Here is an 18,276-nt window from a genome sequence, read left to right as displayed (position 1 = left end):
AATATATATATATATTCACCGTTAACGAATTTTGATTAAAGTTTAGCCTACAAATTCCGTTTTAAAGGTTTTCGAATGAAAACTAATAAAAACTGGCAGATTCTTATTACATGAAAAAAAGTAAGTGTTAACTATTCCGACGCACGATGTTGGGATAACCAATTCATCTGTGTGCTGTTTTCATAAAAATACGAACGTTCATGAACATTATACTTTCTATCAATTGTTAATCAAACTATCTATTGTAAATATAGCTAAGTTAAGAAATTACGTCATGTAGCAAAACATGCTTTGTAAAGTATAAATAATATTGCTTTTCTTCTTCAATATATCTTAAAGATATTTAATAATATTGAATCAAAATTTATTTTTAAATCTTGGTCCAGGATTGTAATTTGACTTTCATAGAAATGGTTGTGCAAAATAGAGTGAAATATCATTAAAAGTATTCTTAATAATAGCATCGCTATCATTTATGGATTTTCGTGGCAGAGTGTTTTACAGTGTCGATTCTAATTGGTTCGTGAAATAAAGACGACCTTTAAGTCTACGAATGGGATTTTAAAGTTTTACAACAGAATAAATTGTTTTAAAGGAAAATTTACAATTTACAATATTGTTCATATATATTTTAGAATGCGATGACTATAAGTTCGGTGAAAATTGCAGTTTTACTTGTGGAAACTGTGAAAACAATGAGAAGTGTTATCATATTGATGGAACTTGCACTAATGGGTGTGATAAGGGGTATCAAGGCCCCAAATGTGATACAGGTATTTAGATAAACATACGTAGTATTGGCCAATCAAAATGACATAAAGATTAAAGCTCAAGGTCAATTAAAAAAACATTATACTAAATCTTTTGACCTTATTTTTCATTAAGTGACACAGGGAAAACATTTCATCGATTCTATGAAAACAGTAATGTTCTAAAGACAAAACATAAAACAACTTTGGTTGAGAGATCTATAATTGTTAGAGAACAGTGTCAACTAGTTATTTTTTTCTTTGTTAATATGTGAAAAGATAAAACAATCCATATTAACATTTTAACAGGATTATTTTCGTTCTGTATTATTTTTGTCCTTCTACTCTTACAAATGGTTTCGCACAGTCTTGAATTCTTTACTATCCTTTATATTAACGCAGTTATTCAAAAATTGTTTTTAATTCGTTCAGTCTTAATTATTCTACTGAGAGCATAAGGGGCGAAAATAATACAAGGGGATTAATTCCTAGTATGCCGTATTAACTTTTATGCATTTTCTTAAAGTGAACTTGCGTATTATGACAGAGGAGTCTTGCGACTTATTTCATGCGGAGTTATTCAGAGCTTTCGGGGTTTTTATTTTATTTCAAGTCAGAAATAAATAATACAGGACAAGATATTGTTATACAACTGGTTTCAAATGTTAAATTTGAAGGCATAATATATACTTACATAAGACCTTCAGGATGTTCATTTTATTTCTACGTAAAGGACAAACAGTACTAAGTTTTATCGTCTCTTTTTGCCGTAGAACTCTTTAATACCTCATGCAAAATAAAAGAAATTTTAAAAAAAAAGCAAAAAACGAAAAATACTAAATTCATTTTTTAACTGCATTAACATTTTTATTCATAGAATGTGATGATGGGCTTTACGGAGTGAACTGTAGCACACCATGTGGACACTGTCTTAATCACCAACAATGTCATCATCTATACGGAACATGTGTAACTGGATGTGACCCAGGGTACATTGGAAAGACTTGCACTGAAGGTACAAAACTTTGATTTACAATTCATCGTCGTTTTAACTATTGTTTTGCGCTATATCAATCTATATTGTTTTGCAATAAACAACATATTATAAATTTCAAAATGTAGAATAAAAGTCTGTTATGATATCAATAACATTTCCAAAATATCAAGGTAAGGTAATTGCAGAAGGAAGCATATTTAAAAATCTAATAGCAATGTAATATCAATGTCATATTGAAAAAATATTGATTTATTTTGAAAAAGTCTCACATCGTGTATTATCCGTTTCTGTAATAGTATGTGTTATTGAAGATCGTTACTTTCGGTAAATAACGATTTATTTTTGAGTTAATGCTCATAGTTTGATTAAAACACATTGAAAGTATGATTAACACATGTCGTGATATGATCATTGACCTTTGTAGCTTGTCTAGCTGGAACTTTCGGAATGAACTGCAACGAAACTTGTAGCATCAATTGCAGATATTCAAAACGTTGCAGTTCTGAAACAGGAAACTGTATTGGTGGATGTGTAAAGGGTTTGAAAGGGTCTCACTGTATTAATGGTATATTACATTATATTTTATCTATTTTCTATCTCTGTATAAATTTGTTTTTTTTTACTTTTTACACAAAATGAAGGTATATATAAATGTGCATCGGTATCAATTCAATACATCGAAATGAATTGTGACTGATACAAAAGTCTTGCAAATTTCATTGTAAACTTGTTCGATTAAAAAAAAAAAAGAGAAGAAAACTAGAGCCGAGCTCGTTGCAAAGCAACGAGTAGGTCTTCCGTCGCAACTTCGTGTCGCGAAAGGATTGTCCATCAGTCTGATTAAAACACCTCCTTCTCCTGACACTTGTCAGAGCCTGACAGACCCTGTTTTGATAAAAGGTCATCTTTACACGACCATTTCTTCTTAACAATTAGAGCTTTAGAAAATTGATTGGAACTCTTCAAATGGAGACAAAATAAAATTAATTCATGCCTGTTTTCTATGTTACCTCTAGATTGAGTATTGCACCACTCATTAAACAGATAAAGGCATATCATTGCTAAGAAGGTGTTTATTTAGATTGTATGCAAATGTGGAGGTCAAGTGGAGATAGTCTGTTATTGATACAGGTCTATCAGAACCTGGCGAGTGTAAGGAGAAGGGAAATGGTTTTTAATGATACTGGATTATCAATATGATAATAGTAAGTTCAAGAAATCGAAAACGAGACTCAATTTCAAAGTATTATTTTCATACCAGGCAAGTTCTTTGTTTAACTTACTTCAAGTTTAGGATAACTTTAAAAAGTACATCATTTATGTACATGTATATAATCAATTTAATTATAATAAAAGTGTGGATGTGGTGGTGGGGGAAATGACCCAAAAATCAATTTTCTAAGCGTTAACTTAAGGGAAATTTTGGCTGAGAGAAAGGGGGGCATTGCTCCCACTGGACCATCTAAAAGGTACTGTTAGCAAGCTCACAAATGATATCCCCGCTAAGAAAGAAGTCATTACTCACGTATTTCTCTATCAGAGAATAATGGATCGTTCTTTTTCTTTAGTGAGTCAGACAAGGCAGGGTATATTTACAGGTCACAAGTAATCTTTATGTCAAACTCTAGCTTTTACTCATTTCCATTAATACAATATATGACACATGTTTAATATCACTTTGAACTTACGCAACTGACCCTGGGTCAAGTTCGTGACACATCATCGGTCATCAGGAATCTTTACATGAAATAGAAACTCCCAATGTTTTTTCCTTAAATGACTTAGGGACAAATCATTACACACCCTCAGGTCATAAGCAATCTTTGTGTGAAGTAATAAATTCCAAAGTGGACCGGAAACAAATTTTGCACTTTTCCTGCCAGTGACCTTTACTTTGTCCAAATGACCTTGGGTTTAGGTCATGACGCTTTGTCAGGTAATGAGTAATATTTGTATGAAGTAAGAACACTTCCAATGTTTCTCCATCAGAAAGATATAGACCGGACACGACGTACGGACGGACAAGGTGATTTTTATTTACACCCCCCCCCCCCCTGAATTTATTTTCGTGGAGTATAAAAATCCTTTTCGCCCGTTTTGTGCGGCACAAAAAAAGACCTATATTTTTCAATTATTTCTATTATATCACATATAAATATACATGTAAATGTATGATTTGTATGCACATTTGAGTTCTTCTCATCATCGTCGGAAAGGATAAGAAACCCTTGGGGTCCAATAATGTCTTTTCATGGGCATTTGTCAATTTGCATCACTAAATGATTTCCAAGCGGTAAGCTATCAAAGCTTTTGAGATGTTACATGTAGATATTGAATTTCTATATATTTAAATTTAAGGTTAGGAAAAAAAACACTTTTTCATACAGTAAAAAAAAATCTAAAATAGCTTTATGTACGCGTACACATAAATAAGAAGATGTAGCAAAAGCTATAAAGACTTTATTTCTTCTGTTCTAGACTTTTTCAGAGTTAACAGACTACAAATTAACAATCTCCCATTTTGACAAGCTAGATTAAAAATAAAATATTCAGCTGAGTTTTAGGTCACTTAATCTGCATTACAACCTCATACTACACAACTTCAATGATTTTTTTTTTCAATGTGCATATAACAATAAGTAAAATCCCCAAGAACAAATATCTATCGCAATTAAATGCAAATATTTTTGGGAGGCAGAAAAGTCGCTATATTATAGTCTGCAAGTCAATTGAACTACTACAATTATTTCAAAGAAATAAGAAACTGTTGACACTTGCAGTACTCTATATCATTACTTCTAATCCTGAGAACAAATTTTATTTAATCTTTGACTTAAAACTGTTAACTTATAAAACCAGAGACATAAATAACTTATTAAGTTATTTATGTCTCTGATAATATATATTTTATTCTGTTCATAACTATAGAAGTTTAGCGTGTTCAACAGGTTAATTTTTTATCCACATTCTCAGATTGCGATATCGCACCTTTAATGTGAGGTTGATTGACATCGAATATTTAGACACTTATTGTTTAACAATTGACCGCTGCAGTGAAAGCATCCTTCCAAATGTTACTCAATTATTTATCAATTGCTGATCTGCAGCCCGGGGGCAATATTCTGATCGCTGACGCGACACGAGATTTTCGGTCGCACGTGGAGCGGATTGACTTAGCATAGACTGACCAAATATTACTAAAACCGATTTGGTTTGCCTTTTCCGATCGCGTCGCGTTCAACTTTTTCAGCTACGTCATACATAAACAATACCCGCACCTTAACCACAGTTTTTTTTATTGGTGGATTCAGCTTACCGCTGATTGGCTGCTGGTTAACTAAGACTAAATTATGCACGGACAGAACAACAACATATCAGAGAATGAAAAATTCACATGGGTACTCGTGACTGTCGAAATTGGGCTATTTTTTGAAAGTGTACACTTGTGATAAAACAATACATACGGTACATAACATATATAGCTGTGCTCTGTGTATAAATTTTGGGTTAGAAAATATAAAGCTACAGTGCATACAATACTTACATGTACAAAAAAACTTTACGGCAATTTGCCGCGTATAAAAATAACACTATTTTTTAAAAATATGTACATCATACCATACCACATTTTGTGCAAATAATCCATTTAAATAATTCTTCATTTAGTTTACTACTGTTAATAATTGTAGCTTTACCCGCCCCAAACTTTCTCCTATTAAACAACCTTTAACCGTACTCGGAAAGCGGATCAAGAACTGTATTTTTTATGTATGTAAACAAACCAGTGTTCATGTATGGAGCGGGTGATCGGGGGTTCAGAGACAGGTAAAATAAAGAAATCTGCAGTAAATGGTTTGTAGATATTTTAGTATATATATTTACACCGAAAGTGATAGGGCAACAGAAGAGAAACGAATCGGACACTTGCCTAATGAAGACGCACATGTACAAACCTCCTTGCACTCTCCACTTCCGTCTCGTTCTTTCACACCATCGTTCAATACTTTTATTGACTGTCGATTGCCGATCGAAAGGTGTAGAAATCGAGGAATTCATACCTATCACTTTGACTGGCAAGTTAGTAGGTAATACATGTGCATTATACATTTACGGTATTTACATGAAATGAACGCTTAGCACATGCAACTTTTAAATATTATATTTTTTATAACGCCGTACTCTGGACCGTAGCTTGAGGCTATGGTTTAACGCCCGTTTACACAGAGAGAGAGAGAGAGAGAGAGAGAGAGAGAGAGAGAGAGAGAGAGAGAGAGAGTTTAGCACAGAATTTAAACATACGGGATAGTCGATTTTGAATGAATAGTATTGGGGGGGGGGGGGAAATAAACTGTTCTGAGAAATCCTTCAGCTCTGGCATTGCATAAGCGTATACTGATAACTCGGCCTAAAAATAGGAGTTAACCAATCATATAGTTTTCACACCGGCGGCGTGTATAATTTATGCATGACGTAGCTGACAGAAATGATCGTGACGCTATAGGAAAAGTCAAACCAAATCGGTTTTGATAATAAACACACGGGTGGGAAAGTGACATACATTGAGGAGAAAAATGTACACATGTTAAGTAGTAGCCAAAAATAGGTCTTCGCCACATTTTGAAAAAAAATAAAGCCCTTGCACTGTGATCATGAAACCGATAAAATCTAAACAAATCTTGTTTAAGAACTCATGTGAACATTCTAAAAATAATCACTAAATCCCTCAATTCTGGACAATTCTTTTATCGTGTCAGCCTCTACAGCCAATCGCAACTTCTCGGGCCTTTCCGGCAAGCTCGGAAAAACACTTCGAATGTTTTACCTAGGCGTCCATGACAACCCCCCTTTTTATAAAACTTGATATAATTACAACACATTTTATGATCTGTTGAGATGTGAGCTATACTTCATTAAAGGTATCAATATACACTAAAATATAACACAGAAACGACATACAAGACTTCTTGCCGATACTCATTTTAATGGGAAGCGACTCCATTTTGTATAAAATTCTAACATCCGGTGATGTTAATACATTCGAGTTGTATTTCCAAACTTGCCGGAAAGGCCAGAGAGGTTGCAATTGCCTCTACCGCATGTGTTAATTTGATATTTGATTTTTTTTTATCCTGCCTTGAACGCTTGGGGACTGTTTCATTTTCTATATTCGGCTAAATAATGCTTCCAATTTTGAGCTTTCTCTCTCTCTCTCTCTCTCTCTCTCTCTCTCTCTCTCTCTCTCATTTTATGTGCAACCTTATGAAGATGTCAACTACTTTCTACGATAGCTATAAAACCTCTCAGCAGTATTTAGTGGAAATATTCGTGGGTAAATAAAAAAATCTTAAATTGAAACACAAGTCAATCTTACATGTACCGGTCAAAATCTCGAATAAACAAATAGTTGGAATCGTACAAAATATCAATAAACATGCACGTGTGATAAAGTACATGTAGAAGAACACGAAGCTACCGCGGATCACTTGTCCACTCGCGCGGGATCTCCTTGGCTATGTTCTAGGGGTGATCATCATTTTAAGGTTTAATCTTTGTGGTTTTTCGTTGTTTATCTATAACATTATTAGTACATGTATAGTTTTTAGAACATTTTAGAATTACAAATTCACTATTGATTTATGTCTGATGATGTTTCTGATTTGGAATAATATCGCTTATATCAATTTTTAGAGGGGCTTCTCAATTCACATTCTAATGTTTAATTAAATAAATTGAAGGTGAACAAACTTTAAGAACATAAAATTGAAACATTTCTTGTATATATATCTTGTTATTAGATAACCGCTTCCCTCTAGGTAGTGCAGCCGCGACCGATTTCCTCGGCCGACTTACGTAAAGGTAAAACACACATAGAGAGCTCAGAACCCAGGAAGATTTACAATGTTTGCAGTATGATTACTAAACTCTAATTAATATAACATTTTTCCCCAATTAATCCCACAGTTGATCTCTCTGTCTGACACTGCTTCAGTTCGAGAATAGCATTGCTTTTATGATTAAACAGAACGATTTCTTATTGACACCCTATCGTTTAATTCAAATTAAGAATAGTAAGCTTTAATGGCATTGTGTACGATTCTTGTGTTTGCGGCTAAATAAAATCACATATGACAGACGCGATTCTTGTGTATTAGATAACTGCTGACCGCTAGGTAGTCCATCCGCGACCTTGGCGATCGATTTTCTCGGCCGCGGGCGAGATGGGTTATGTAATGACGCACACAACAAAGAATTTAGGTCGATTTGAAATGCCTGCAGTAAAATGACTCAAATCTATTTCATGGAAGTTATTTTTTTTTTAAATCTAGTTTATGTATCTCACTAGATAAGAAAAAGAACGTTTATATTTTCTCGTTTTTGTTTTTCTTAACGGTTGTCTACTATAGGACCTAAACAGAGGTGACTCCAAAAAAAAAGGCTGTAAGAAAAACATGTACACGTATACTTTTTAGACACTTTTTCAAATGAATCAAAGCATCCCGTATATGCTGGTACACTTTCAGCTGTTAATTTATGTACGTTATGCGCACGAAGACGATTCGCTTACTTGCCAAATGAATACAGGTACATGTTAACAAGACAAGCTTTTTACACTCATATTTCGCATTACCGGTACAAAATAATTTTGTAACGACATTGATAACACAATAATGAACAACTTTTCTATCGACAGCTATAGCGAAATATTAACCATTTTTGAGTTATAAAGCGAAGACTTTTAAGGGCTCTAGACCCCTAATTTAAGGGGCCAACCCTTTTTCAATGGTGTCAGGTGAAAGCCCTTGATATTTTGCACATATTTTGTTCTATATGTATTTAGAGAAAATTTTAAACTAAAGAGCTACATAACAAAAACACACCCAAAAATCAGCATTTTTTGAAACACAAATTCAAATTAATTTTTTGAAACTTTAAAGGAGGAAAATTGTAAAAACAAAACTCGGAGGACAACGTTCAAACTCTCTATTTTTAAGATTTGTGACTTTGTAACACATGCTGTGAGCGGTTTCAGAGCCTTTGCGTGCACAAGAATGCCTATATTTTTGGGAAAAAGGGGAATAACTCGATACTGGAAGTGTCGATTTCAACGATTTTCATTAGATATTGAGAAATAGTAACTACAAATAAGCTCTGAAAATTTGAACTTTATAGGACAACAAACAAGCAAGATATTTGAGTTTTAAAAAACGTCTAGAAGAAAAAAAAGAATAAAAAGAATTACCAACAGAATCAGTACAAGGTCTTCCGTTGAAAACGGAAGACCTTAAAAAATAACAAATCATTCAAATGTAATCCAGTGTTGAAATTTTCATATTTACGTCACAAAGTCCTGAAAGAGATAAAGTATTTGAAAATTCTGTGCCTACAACGTGAACCTGTGTATGAGCGAAAAGGAGCATGGTTTAAGTACTTTTAGTACTTTGATTTTGATTGATATTGCCTTTTTGTTCTCGTAAAGTCCTAATACAGACACAATGTACATGTCTGTGTATACTTATATACGATAATTTATCATCACTTTGTATATAGTATATATTGTATTTCATTATATTGCATAAATATGTATATCATATTTCAATAACATCATTTTCTAATACTATTTCATAAATGAAACAAATCAACGTATCAAACTTTTAAGATAAAAAAAGCGTTGTGCTGCACAGTGATTTGTCAAATAAAGGTGACGATTATTACAGATTCAAGCCTTCAGATATGAAATAAAATGAAAAATGTTCAAATTTTATCAGATATTCAGCCTCCAATTAAAAAATATGTGACCATATTTATTGTTCGCAGAATGTGACGGTCATACATATGGATATAATTGTCAAGAGCACTGTGGAATCTGCCGGAATGGAGAGGAGTGTGATACAGTGACTGGAGTGTGTCCCAATGGCTGTGACACTGGTTACACGGGGGACAACTGTAAAGAAAGTAAGTTTAAATTGTATTTGGTTACATATTAATTGTTCTTAAACACCATTTTCTTCCTATCATCTCTTTCGTACTTTTCATACATCAATTTTGCATGCTTACATGTACATATCAGTATTTATTTTTGTGTTAGAAAATGTTGGCCAACGTGCACCCTCGATGTATTAAAGTTCAAATAAATGTAAATTTATGATAAATGACCATTTGTGTTTCTTTTGAAATTTTTCTTAATAGCTTGCAGTAACAAAACGTATGGACTCCTTTGTTCGTTGACTTGTGGTAACTGCATTGACAAACAACAATGTCATCACGTGACCGGAAAATGCCCAGAAGGATGCGCTGTAGGATTTCAAGGAGAAAGGTGTGACAAAGGTAGTTTTATTTTGCACTTTATCGGCAAAACATTACAAAATTTTTATATCATGAAAGCATTTATACATTGAACTTTTTAAAATTTTGACGTCAAATTTTTAACTATATGCATAGATTTTTTTTCATTTTAAATGTTACTTACAGCACTGTGTCTCCCACCGTCAGCAGAGTCTGCTGACCATCCCTCCATTTCTTACATTTTGTCTGCATTGCTCACCGTCTGTGTCATCGTTATCATTTTTCTCACCTTAAGGTAAGATCATTGCAATAACATATAATTAATATCGAATAAAATGCAAAGCTTATGAAAGTGAAAAAAGCTAAATTAATCAAAAATGCGTTAAAGTAATCTAAAAGTTCATGAAGTGATTTTTTATATAAAATACTAACTGTGTTAATGGGTGAAGTTATCTGTTTTATATGTCTTAGGTTTATTTTAAGGATTTCTGTTTATTTTTGTCAGACTTTCCTAAGGTTTTTTTTTAAATTTAATTTACCAATAAAAATATTAAATTTTCGTCGCAGTTTCCTCTGCCATTATTGTTCGAAAATGCTTAAAATTTAGCACAATCTTTGTTTCGGCATGTCATATGGTAGTATTCTGTTACACCTTGTATAAACTCAGCAATTATTCATTGAAGATGGTTAAAATTTTAACATACTCTTTCTTAAGCCAGGCCATATGATGGTTTTTTTAACAAATCTTATGTCAACTTTCTTCTGAATATAGTTTTTGTTGTTCTTTTATATGAACATTGTCATAAATATCTTTTTTAATCAGGTTTGTAGATGATTTTTGTATTTAATATGTGAAAGGAAAATACTGTAAACGTATTATATTTGGCGTGTACGATGTTTGGCGGAAATTAGTTTTTTGACAAGTTGGCGTAGATTTGAATTAGCGTATTCTTGAGCGTGACAATTTTTACATATATGTATTGCATTAAGCGATGTTATTGATTTAGTGGAAGCTGCATTCCGTCAAAAGCGCTAAATAGAATACACAGCCAAATGTAGTACGTTTACAGTAGTAGCAGTGAAGAATACAGTCATTATCTGAATAATCCTTTGTTTTACCAGTAAAAGTACAATGTTTGAAATCTTACACAATCTCCTGTATATAAATGTGTTTCCTTTAATGTAAAAAGATTGATATCTATTTGATCCGTGTCACTAGCTTTCATTTATATGAATTGTCTATGGTGTTATGTAATCAAATGCTTAAACATTAAATTTATACAAAGCGGTAATGCCCTCTTCTTTCATAACCCAACTCCTTGGACTTAATTAGAATGTTTATCATCAACTCCGTTCATATTAGCTCACTGCTTTGTTAATGAATTATATTGAATATAAAAATATATATTTCACCAGATTATGCAAACACGAACAATGTTGTAAGTGCCATCAACATAAGCAACCGAAGGACGATAAACCTGTAGACACAGCACCAGCTGCAACTGGTCACGACGTCAACGTTGATGACGGCACGGCATACCAGGAGCTCAACGAAGTCACCAATCAACCACAGAGAAGTGATCTTGGTCACACCGCCGTCAACCCTGATTGTTACGTCAATGTTGAGGGAGATAACTCAGCGTATCAGGCGCTAGGAGATGTCACCCAGCCGTCTATCTATGATACACCTTTCCAGAAATAAGCAATTTGTACGTCAATGCAGATGGGTCTAAGATTTATAAAAAAAAAATACATTATAATATTCCTAATTCCTCATTCACAATAATGAGCGCAGAAGCCAGTTCTTCATTTTGTTGTATAAACAACACGCTCCGTAAGAAAGCAAAGTTTTTGGAATCCGAGAAATATATAAACATTTTTATATCATTTTTTTTTTCTCTGCTTATTTTTAGTCATGATAAATGAATGGAAATTGTGGGTTTTATTCACACAGTAACTGTTGTCCTTGTTTTGTCTTAGTAACACGTATTTTAACAAGGGCACCGCTAAGCGGAGCATCCCCTCGCGATTTGAGTTATTGTGTGTAGGGATGCATTATTTAGCAATATATAGTTATGTTAATGAGACGACCACATTCTACTCACCCTCCATTACTGCAAAAACTACATTTTCTTTACCTGTACTAGATCTTAATCCAAAAAATATCAAGTTGTTGATTTGAAATGCTTACTTTCACTTTGGTTTCAAAAAGTGAAGCGGAAGATTGATAACTCTTACTCAGAAATTTTGATTGATAACTCGTATACAAAATTGATTATGACATTGATTTAATGAAATAATAATTTGTAATAGTATTAATGGTTTGGAAAGGCACATGCATTTTTTATTTGTTATTTTACAGAAGTGTGCAATCTATGATAAATATTTTTTAGTTTTGAACGAATTTTGTCATAATGTATGCCCCCCCCCCCTCTTTTACAATGGTGTAATTTGATCATAAAAATTTTTGCATAAAAATTTGACCAATTAATATGACATTGCATTTGTTTTAATTTTTAACAATGAGGCATATTTGTGCAAAGGTTGAGGAAATTCTATTGGAGGGTTTTTTATTAATTTACTAGAAAATTGAAATGGAGTGCACACACACACATACATACATACATACATACACACACACGCACGGTAGCGATGCTATATCCCCTTCGCAACAAGTTGCGCGAGGGGATAATAAGGTTTTTTTTAAAGTTCGGGGCGAATTGAAGGTAAGTTGTGATAGACACCGGTATTACAATCTTAAGGTATAGCTACATACATGTATAGTTGAGGTTTTTACCTGAGTAATCAGCAGTTATTATTGCATTGCTTGTACATGTGCTTTTAAATATGTATGTAATTTATAACAATCAGTATCTGTTTTCGTATTTCAACATACTATAATATGTGTTCACCCTGTTTTGATTCTTTTTGCGTTTTTTCATAGAAACCACATCAATGTATATAACTTCTGATCATCCTCATTATGATATATATATATATATATATATATATATATATATATATATATATATATATATATATATATATATATATATATATATAACACAGAAAAATTGTTTGATTATCAGCATGGAGTGAGTGGTGTTTTATGTGGTGAAATGTATTTTTAAATAGATTTATTATTAACACGTTACTGAAGTTTAGATTTTCAAAAAGTAGTTTTTTGTCATCGTAGATATTTTCACAATTTCATTTTCATTATTTTCGAGTTTATATAATTTTTAAGCATGATAAAACATCACATATGTAAAAGTTTATTGGTTTGTATTTGCAATGATGTTCAAGGTCATATATACACTCAAGATTTCATTCTTGTCCACTGCAATGTTGTTTTTATTCACTGTCATAGTCATAGTAATTTCATAATGTCATAGTAAAGTTAAATCCTTTTGAAATACTTTTTTACATGATAAAACTAATGTTCTTTACCTAAATGTTTTTTTTTCAATAATTATCATATTGTTTCTTTCAGACATAGAACTTTGAAGATATTTATTGACATAAATGAATTACTTCATTACAATACTTTATCTTGGTTTTAATATTTATCTATTACTTTGATACATTACTGTGTTTTCATCATTGTTTTATTTGATGTTTAATTTACAAGTGTTTAAATGTTCATGTGTTCTTAATTTAATCAACTCTTTATCCTTAACCAGAATATTGCTTAAAATAATCATTAATCCGTTTAGCAAAAATTACACAATTTAAAGTCAATGTTATTCAGCAACATGCATTTTAACCAGTTTCTCAATATTACACACTCCTTATTGAAATACCTAATACATATTTTTGAGATCTTGAATTTGTTTCAAGTCCATAAGAAAGGTATTACACGCGGCATCATAATACTATTTTTATTCATTTTGAAATTATTCTGACCAATCTGAATATTCTAGCAATATACAAGGTTCTTTATGTTTGACTTTTATTTCAGAAGTTATTGCGTCCAATTAAACACCTAGAGGTCTCGAAGAAAAAAACGTAATGTTCATAACATTGATAATTTCTATTGGCATATATTCATAACATATTTATTTAATAAAAAATTCCACATTTATCATCTAATAGTCTTAAAAGAGCTGAATTATTAAGACTCTAATTTTAACAGCATACATTGACAAGTTTACATTTGAGGCATGCTTCAAGAACAAATCTTTCTTCTTCAAAATATAAAAACAAAAAATTCAGCATTTATAATGAGATCAATTTATTTTTATTTAATCATAATAACAATTATGAGTGACGTCTTCGCCTTGGTACAGCCAGATAGATTGACATGGGCAGATAGATAAATAGATAGATAGAGAGAGAGAGAGAGAGAGAGTGAGAGATATGCCTGTAAACAAAAGATAGATAGATAGATAGATAGATAGATAGATAGATAGATAGATAGATAGATAGATAGATAGATAGATAGATAGATAGATAGATATTGTATGGTCTCTTGAAGTTATATAAACTAATGCATTAAGTTTTAATTCAATACAATGCAACAAAAAATCAAGTTGGTTTGAAATGTACGATCTCCAAGAGAATAATGATGAATTGAACTTTTTATTAAAATAAGGTTCAAATCAATGTGTTCTCCATTACTTCATACTATAGCAATAATCATACAATTACCGTTAGAAATGCTTACAGTAACGAACTCTATTCGTAATAATGATAGTAAAATGTTAAAATTCAAAACGTGTTGCTGAAAATATAGTAATTAAAATTAAAATCTACCATTCAAATTAGTACAACCAACTTGTTATTTTCTTCTTTGTTGAGTGTTTTTCTGTAAACAACCAATGATGATTCATACAGCAATTATATTTTGCGGCCCATTTGACGCTTGCGTCAATATGATTTTTTGTTGCAGTATCATATACATTTACCCGTGTGTTTGTTGTACTTTTTTAATATAAAACTTAATCTTATCCAAATCTCTTTGTTTAATAGTCTCCGGTTCAAAACAAAAATTTAAATAAAAATTACTTTAAATCTAATTAAATTTTACATGTACTTTCGTCTTGACTTAAATGGCCTAATCAAATCCCATTTGACCAGGAGGAGCATTCAAATAAGGAATATTATAATAAATTGAATAAATTTAATCTAAATCTAAATAAATTTACGTTTTTAAATTCCTTGTCACTACATCCTATTTCCGAAAATTCCCTTATTAATATTTTCTTTCTCCAACCAAGTTTCAATACAACCTTAGATATCATGAATTATAGCTTTAGTACTCACTTTTTGGTTTCTTGCACACTTTACGGCAGAGAGACTTAGATTAAGTTGTTTGCATTTCTTCCACATCAACTGTACTTCAACTTCATGCCTGTCATAGTTATAACGTATGCATACCTCTCCACATTTTCCAACCTTTCGGGGCAGTCTGCACACTGCTCTTGCTGACATCATGTAATTTACATAAAAAGTTTACGTAGATATTAATGAACCCAAATAAATACTGCATTCACATTTTTGCTATAGTTATGAAAAATTTTGAAATGGTTAATAGAGAGTGTGGCTTAAAATAACCAAAGTGCTTTCAATTTGAAAATAAATTTCGCAGCATTCAAATAGTAGGATTAAAACTTGTTACACAATGTTTTTTTCTAGAAATGAATAAACAATTGACGACTGATGGAAGAGTTATAAGATCACCATTGCTATAGCCATTTCCAGAGTTAGAACGTCTTACCGGAAGAGTAGCGATAGTGACGGCCGCCAGATTCGCAGACTACTACCCGCGATAAAGAAGAGCAGATTCGTTTTCAATATGTATGTTGTAAAGAAGCTGGCATTAATATTTACCTTTTCGTCCCTTTTCAACTTTACCCCTAAACAATAAAGATTATTTCTTCAAATGGTCGACTTCGAGTTTCGGGCAAACAATTACTGCGTTTGATTTCCTTTCTCGGATAAAAAAAAACTCATTTCTATCAGAAAATGTTTAATTTCTAAGTTAATATTCATATTCAATGTCAGGAGAGTTTTACTTTTTTTTTAGAGATAGTTCCCATTTACAAATTATGATCATGAAAACAAATATTGATATGAAAGAAGACTTAAAACATCTGTATATTTGTCCTTTAACAAAAAAAATACTAAATATGAATAAATCGAAATGTTAACTTTTTCTTAAAACTGAAACAAAGTAATGAAGACTTTAATCTTTATTTAAGTTTTTAGTCCATAAGTTTTAGTCCATAAGTAGTGTCGTTTACTGAAATTTATTTTATTAAATTAATTCAGTACATAAAGAGTGAACTTCATTTAATTTGATAAATAAATTTCAGTAGACGACAGTACGTATACCTAGCATCACAATTTCAGAGAATAGTGTGTCATCAATTTCTATGCGAATTGAATTTAGCTTGGTGAATATGAAAGGGCACGAATATATTAAAAATTAAATAAAGAATATTTGAGACGAGTGTTTTTATTTTATTATTATAATTGATCGTTTTTACTACAATTCATATGATTTTCATTAAAATAGTTTTGAATAAGATTTAAAATGCAATGTTAAAGGTAAAATTCGTCTTTTATATCTTCTGCAGAACATAACATACAAAATATATTATTTAGTACCTCCCTCTTAACCCACTCTTTTCTATATTGATTATATATAGGAAGAACACTACAGATTAACTGAATTGATTATATAAAGTGTAACGTGACGGACTTGTCAATGAAATTAAAACAATAGGTCTATTTACAGTTTATTTACATATTTACACATATACACTACAAGAGCAAAATACATCACTTATGATGAACTTAATTATCTGTCCTCTTCAAATCCTACTCTCCGACTCCCCCTCTCTTTCTCTCGTTATCATTTTTACTCCCCCCCCCCCCCCCAGGGTTTCTCAGCAATAAATCACCCATCATAGCGCTCCCTGGCTAGAGAGAAAATAAACAACAATTTAACTAATGATCCCACTTTTTCCAACAGATCTGATAAGACATCAGAGACCTACCAGCTGCACAGACGGGTGACATATTAATTGTTTCCCATGTGTCTTTTGTTTTGAGTACATTACTTATGCAGCTCTAATTGTATTGCAAACTCTCACAAGAGGTTTTAAATTACACCACAAACTGCTTTTCAACATCCCTCCTGGATTCGTATAACGGCAGTTGCATGGGATGTGATGTGATGATAGAAGTTCGAAAGAACATTGTTATGTAAGTATTACTGATATGATTTTTCATGCTTTAATTTGTATGTTCTTGTTTGCTTTGGGTGCTGCTAGGTTAATTTCTTTAATAGTATTTTTTTTTTACTTTTTTGTACTAATGAATTAAGTTTGCAACAATATTATAAGACTTTTGAACCGAGTCAGGTTTGTTCTATCAATTGATTATTTGGCGATCGAATTCATAAAAGTCTGCTGATCTAACTACACTTTAATCTATAGATTTAAAATAACGCCATAATAATTGAATAATGATAATAAGTATAAAGCCAATACACATATACATTATTAATTTTTACTGAGTTTTTTTAATGCACTTTTTTATCTGAATCTTACAATTAATCTATATCGCGATTATTTTTACAAGAACGATTATTTGTTATAATTGATAGATAGGTTTAGGACGGAGTTTTTTCATAAATGGAAGAAATATACCTTTATTTCTTCATTTATTTTTTACATCATTCATCGTGTTCTAATCTACACGTCAATGTTGTAAATCCGTCATCAATGATAATATCACGTATTCACATGTATTTGAACTATCAGTAACATTGAGCTTAGTGTTTATGAAATTGGAAAAAAGATAGCTTTGTAAATAAAAAAAAAAAATCTTACATAACTCGATGGAAAGAAATGTTTCATTAAAAGAGCTAATGTAGTGTCAGTACACTAAATGTATCAGGAATTCACGAAGGAAGTACTTAGATTGTATTTTCTGGCTTGAGTTGTGCACTTGTTTGTTTGAGAGAAGTTGTCTTCTTTTTTGCAATTATAATTCTCGTACCCAAGTACTGTTTATGAGAGTTCTTAAATCTACAGTTCTAAATTAGTCTTTTAAATGACAAACACTTGTTAACATACTTTGTACAAATATAGAAATGCATTAACAATCTAAAAAAAGTAAATAAATGTTCATAAGTATCCTGCAAAAAAAGATGTTGTTCGATGACTTCGTTTATATAAATAATCATCTACAGTAGGGCAATCTTGAGACAATTAATGATAAATGTCAAAAATTAAG

General features: G+C 31.7%; 1 protein-coding gene across 1 annotated transcript in view; it reads left to right on the top strand.

The window, feature by feature from the left end:
* The window catches only part of LOC128174514 (uncharacterized), a 34,870-nt gene extending 21,869 nt beyond the window's left edge, over positions 1–13,001 (top strand). Inside the window, exons 15-19 of the mRNA XM_052840052.1 lie at positions 636–773; positions 9,562–9,699; positions 9,934–10,071; positions 10,216–10,324; positions 11,446–13,001. Coding sequence (XP_052696012.1) covers positions 636–773; positions 9,562–9,699; positions 9,934–10,071; positions 10,216–10,324; positions 11,446–11,731 — 809 coding nt within the window. The 3' untranslated portion in view covers positions 11,732–13,001. The remainder of the gene's footprint in view (positions 1–635; positions 774–9,561; positions 9,700–9,933; positions 10,072–10,215; positions 10,325–11,445) is intronic.
* The last annotated feature ends 5,275 nt before the right edge of the window (positions 13,002–18,276 follow it).

The sequence above is a fragment of the Crassostrea angulata genome, chromosome 2 (assembly GCF_025612915.1).
Source record: "Crassostrea angulata isolate pt1a10 chromosome 2, ASM2561291v2, whole genome shotgun sequence".
NCBI classification, from domain to species: domain Eukaryota; kingdom Metazoa; phylum Mollusca; class Bivalvia; order Ostreida; family Ostreidae; genus Magallana; species Magallana angulata.
The sequence above is the reverse complement of the archived record's forward strand: the minus strand, read 5'-3'. Positions and strand labels throughout refer to the sequence as shown.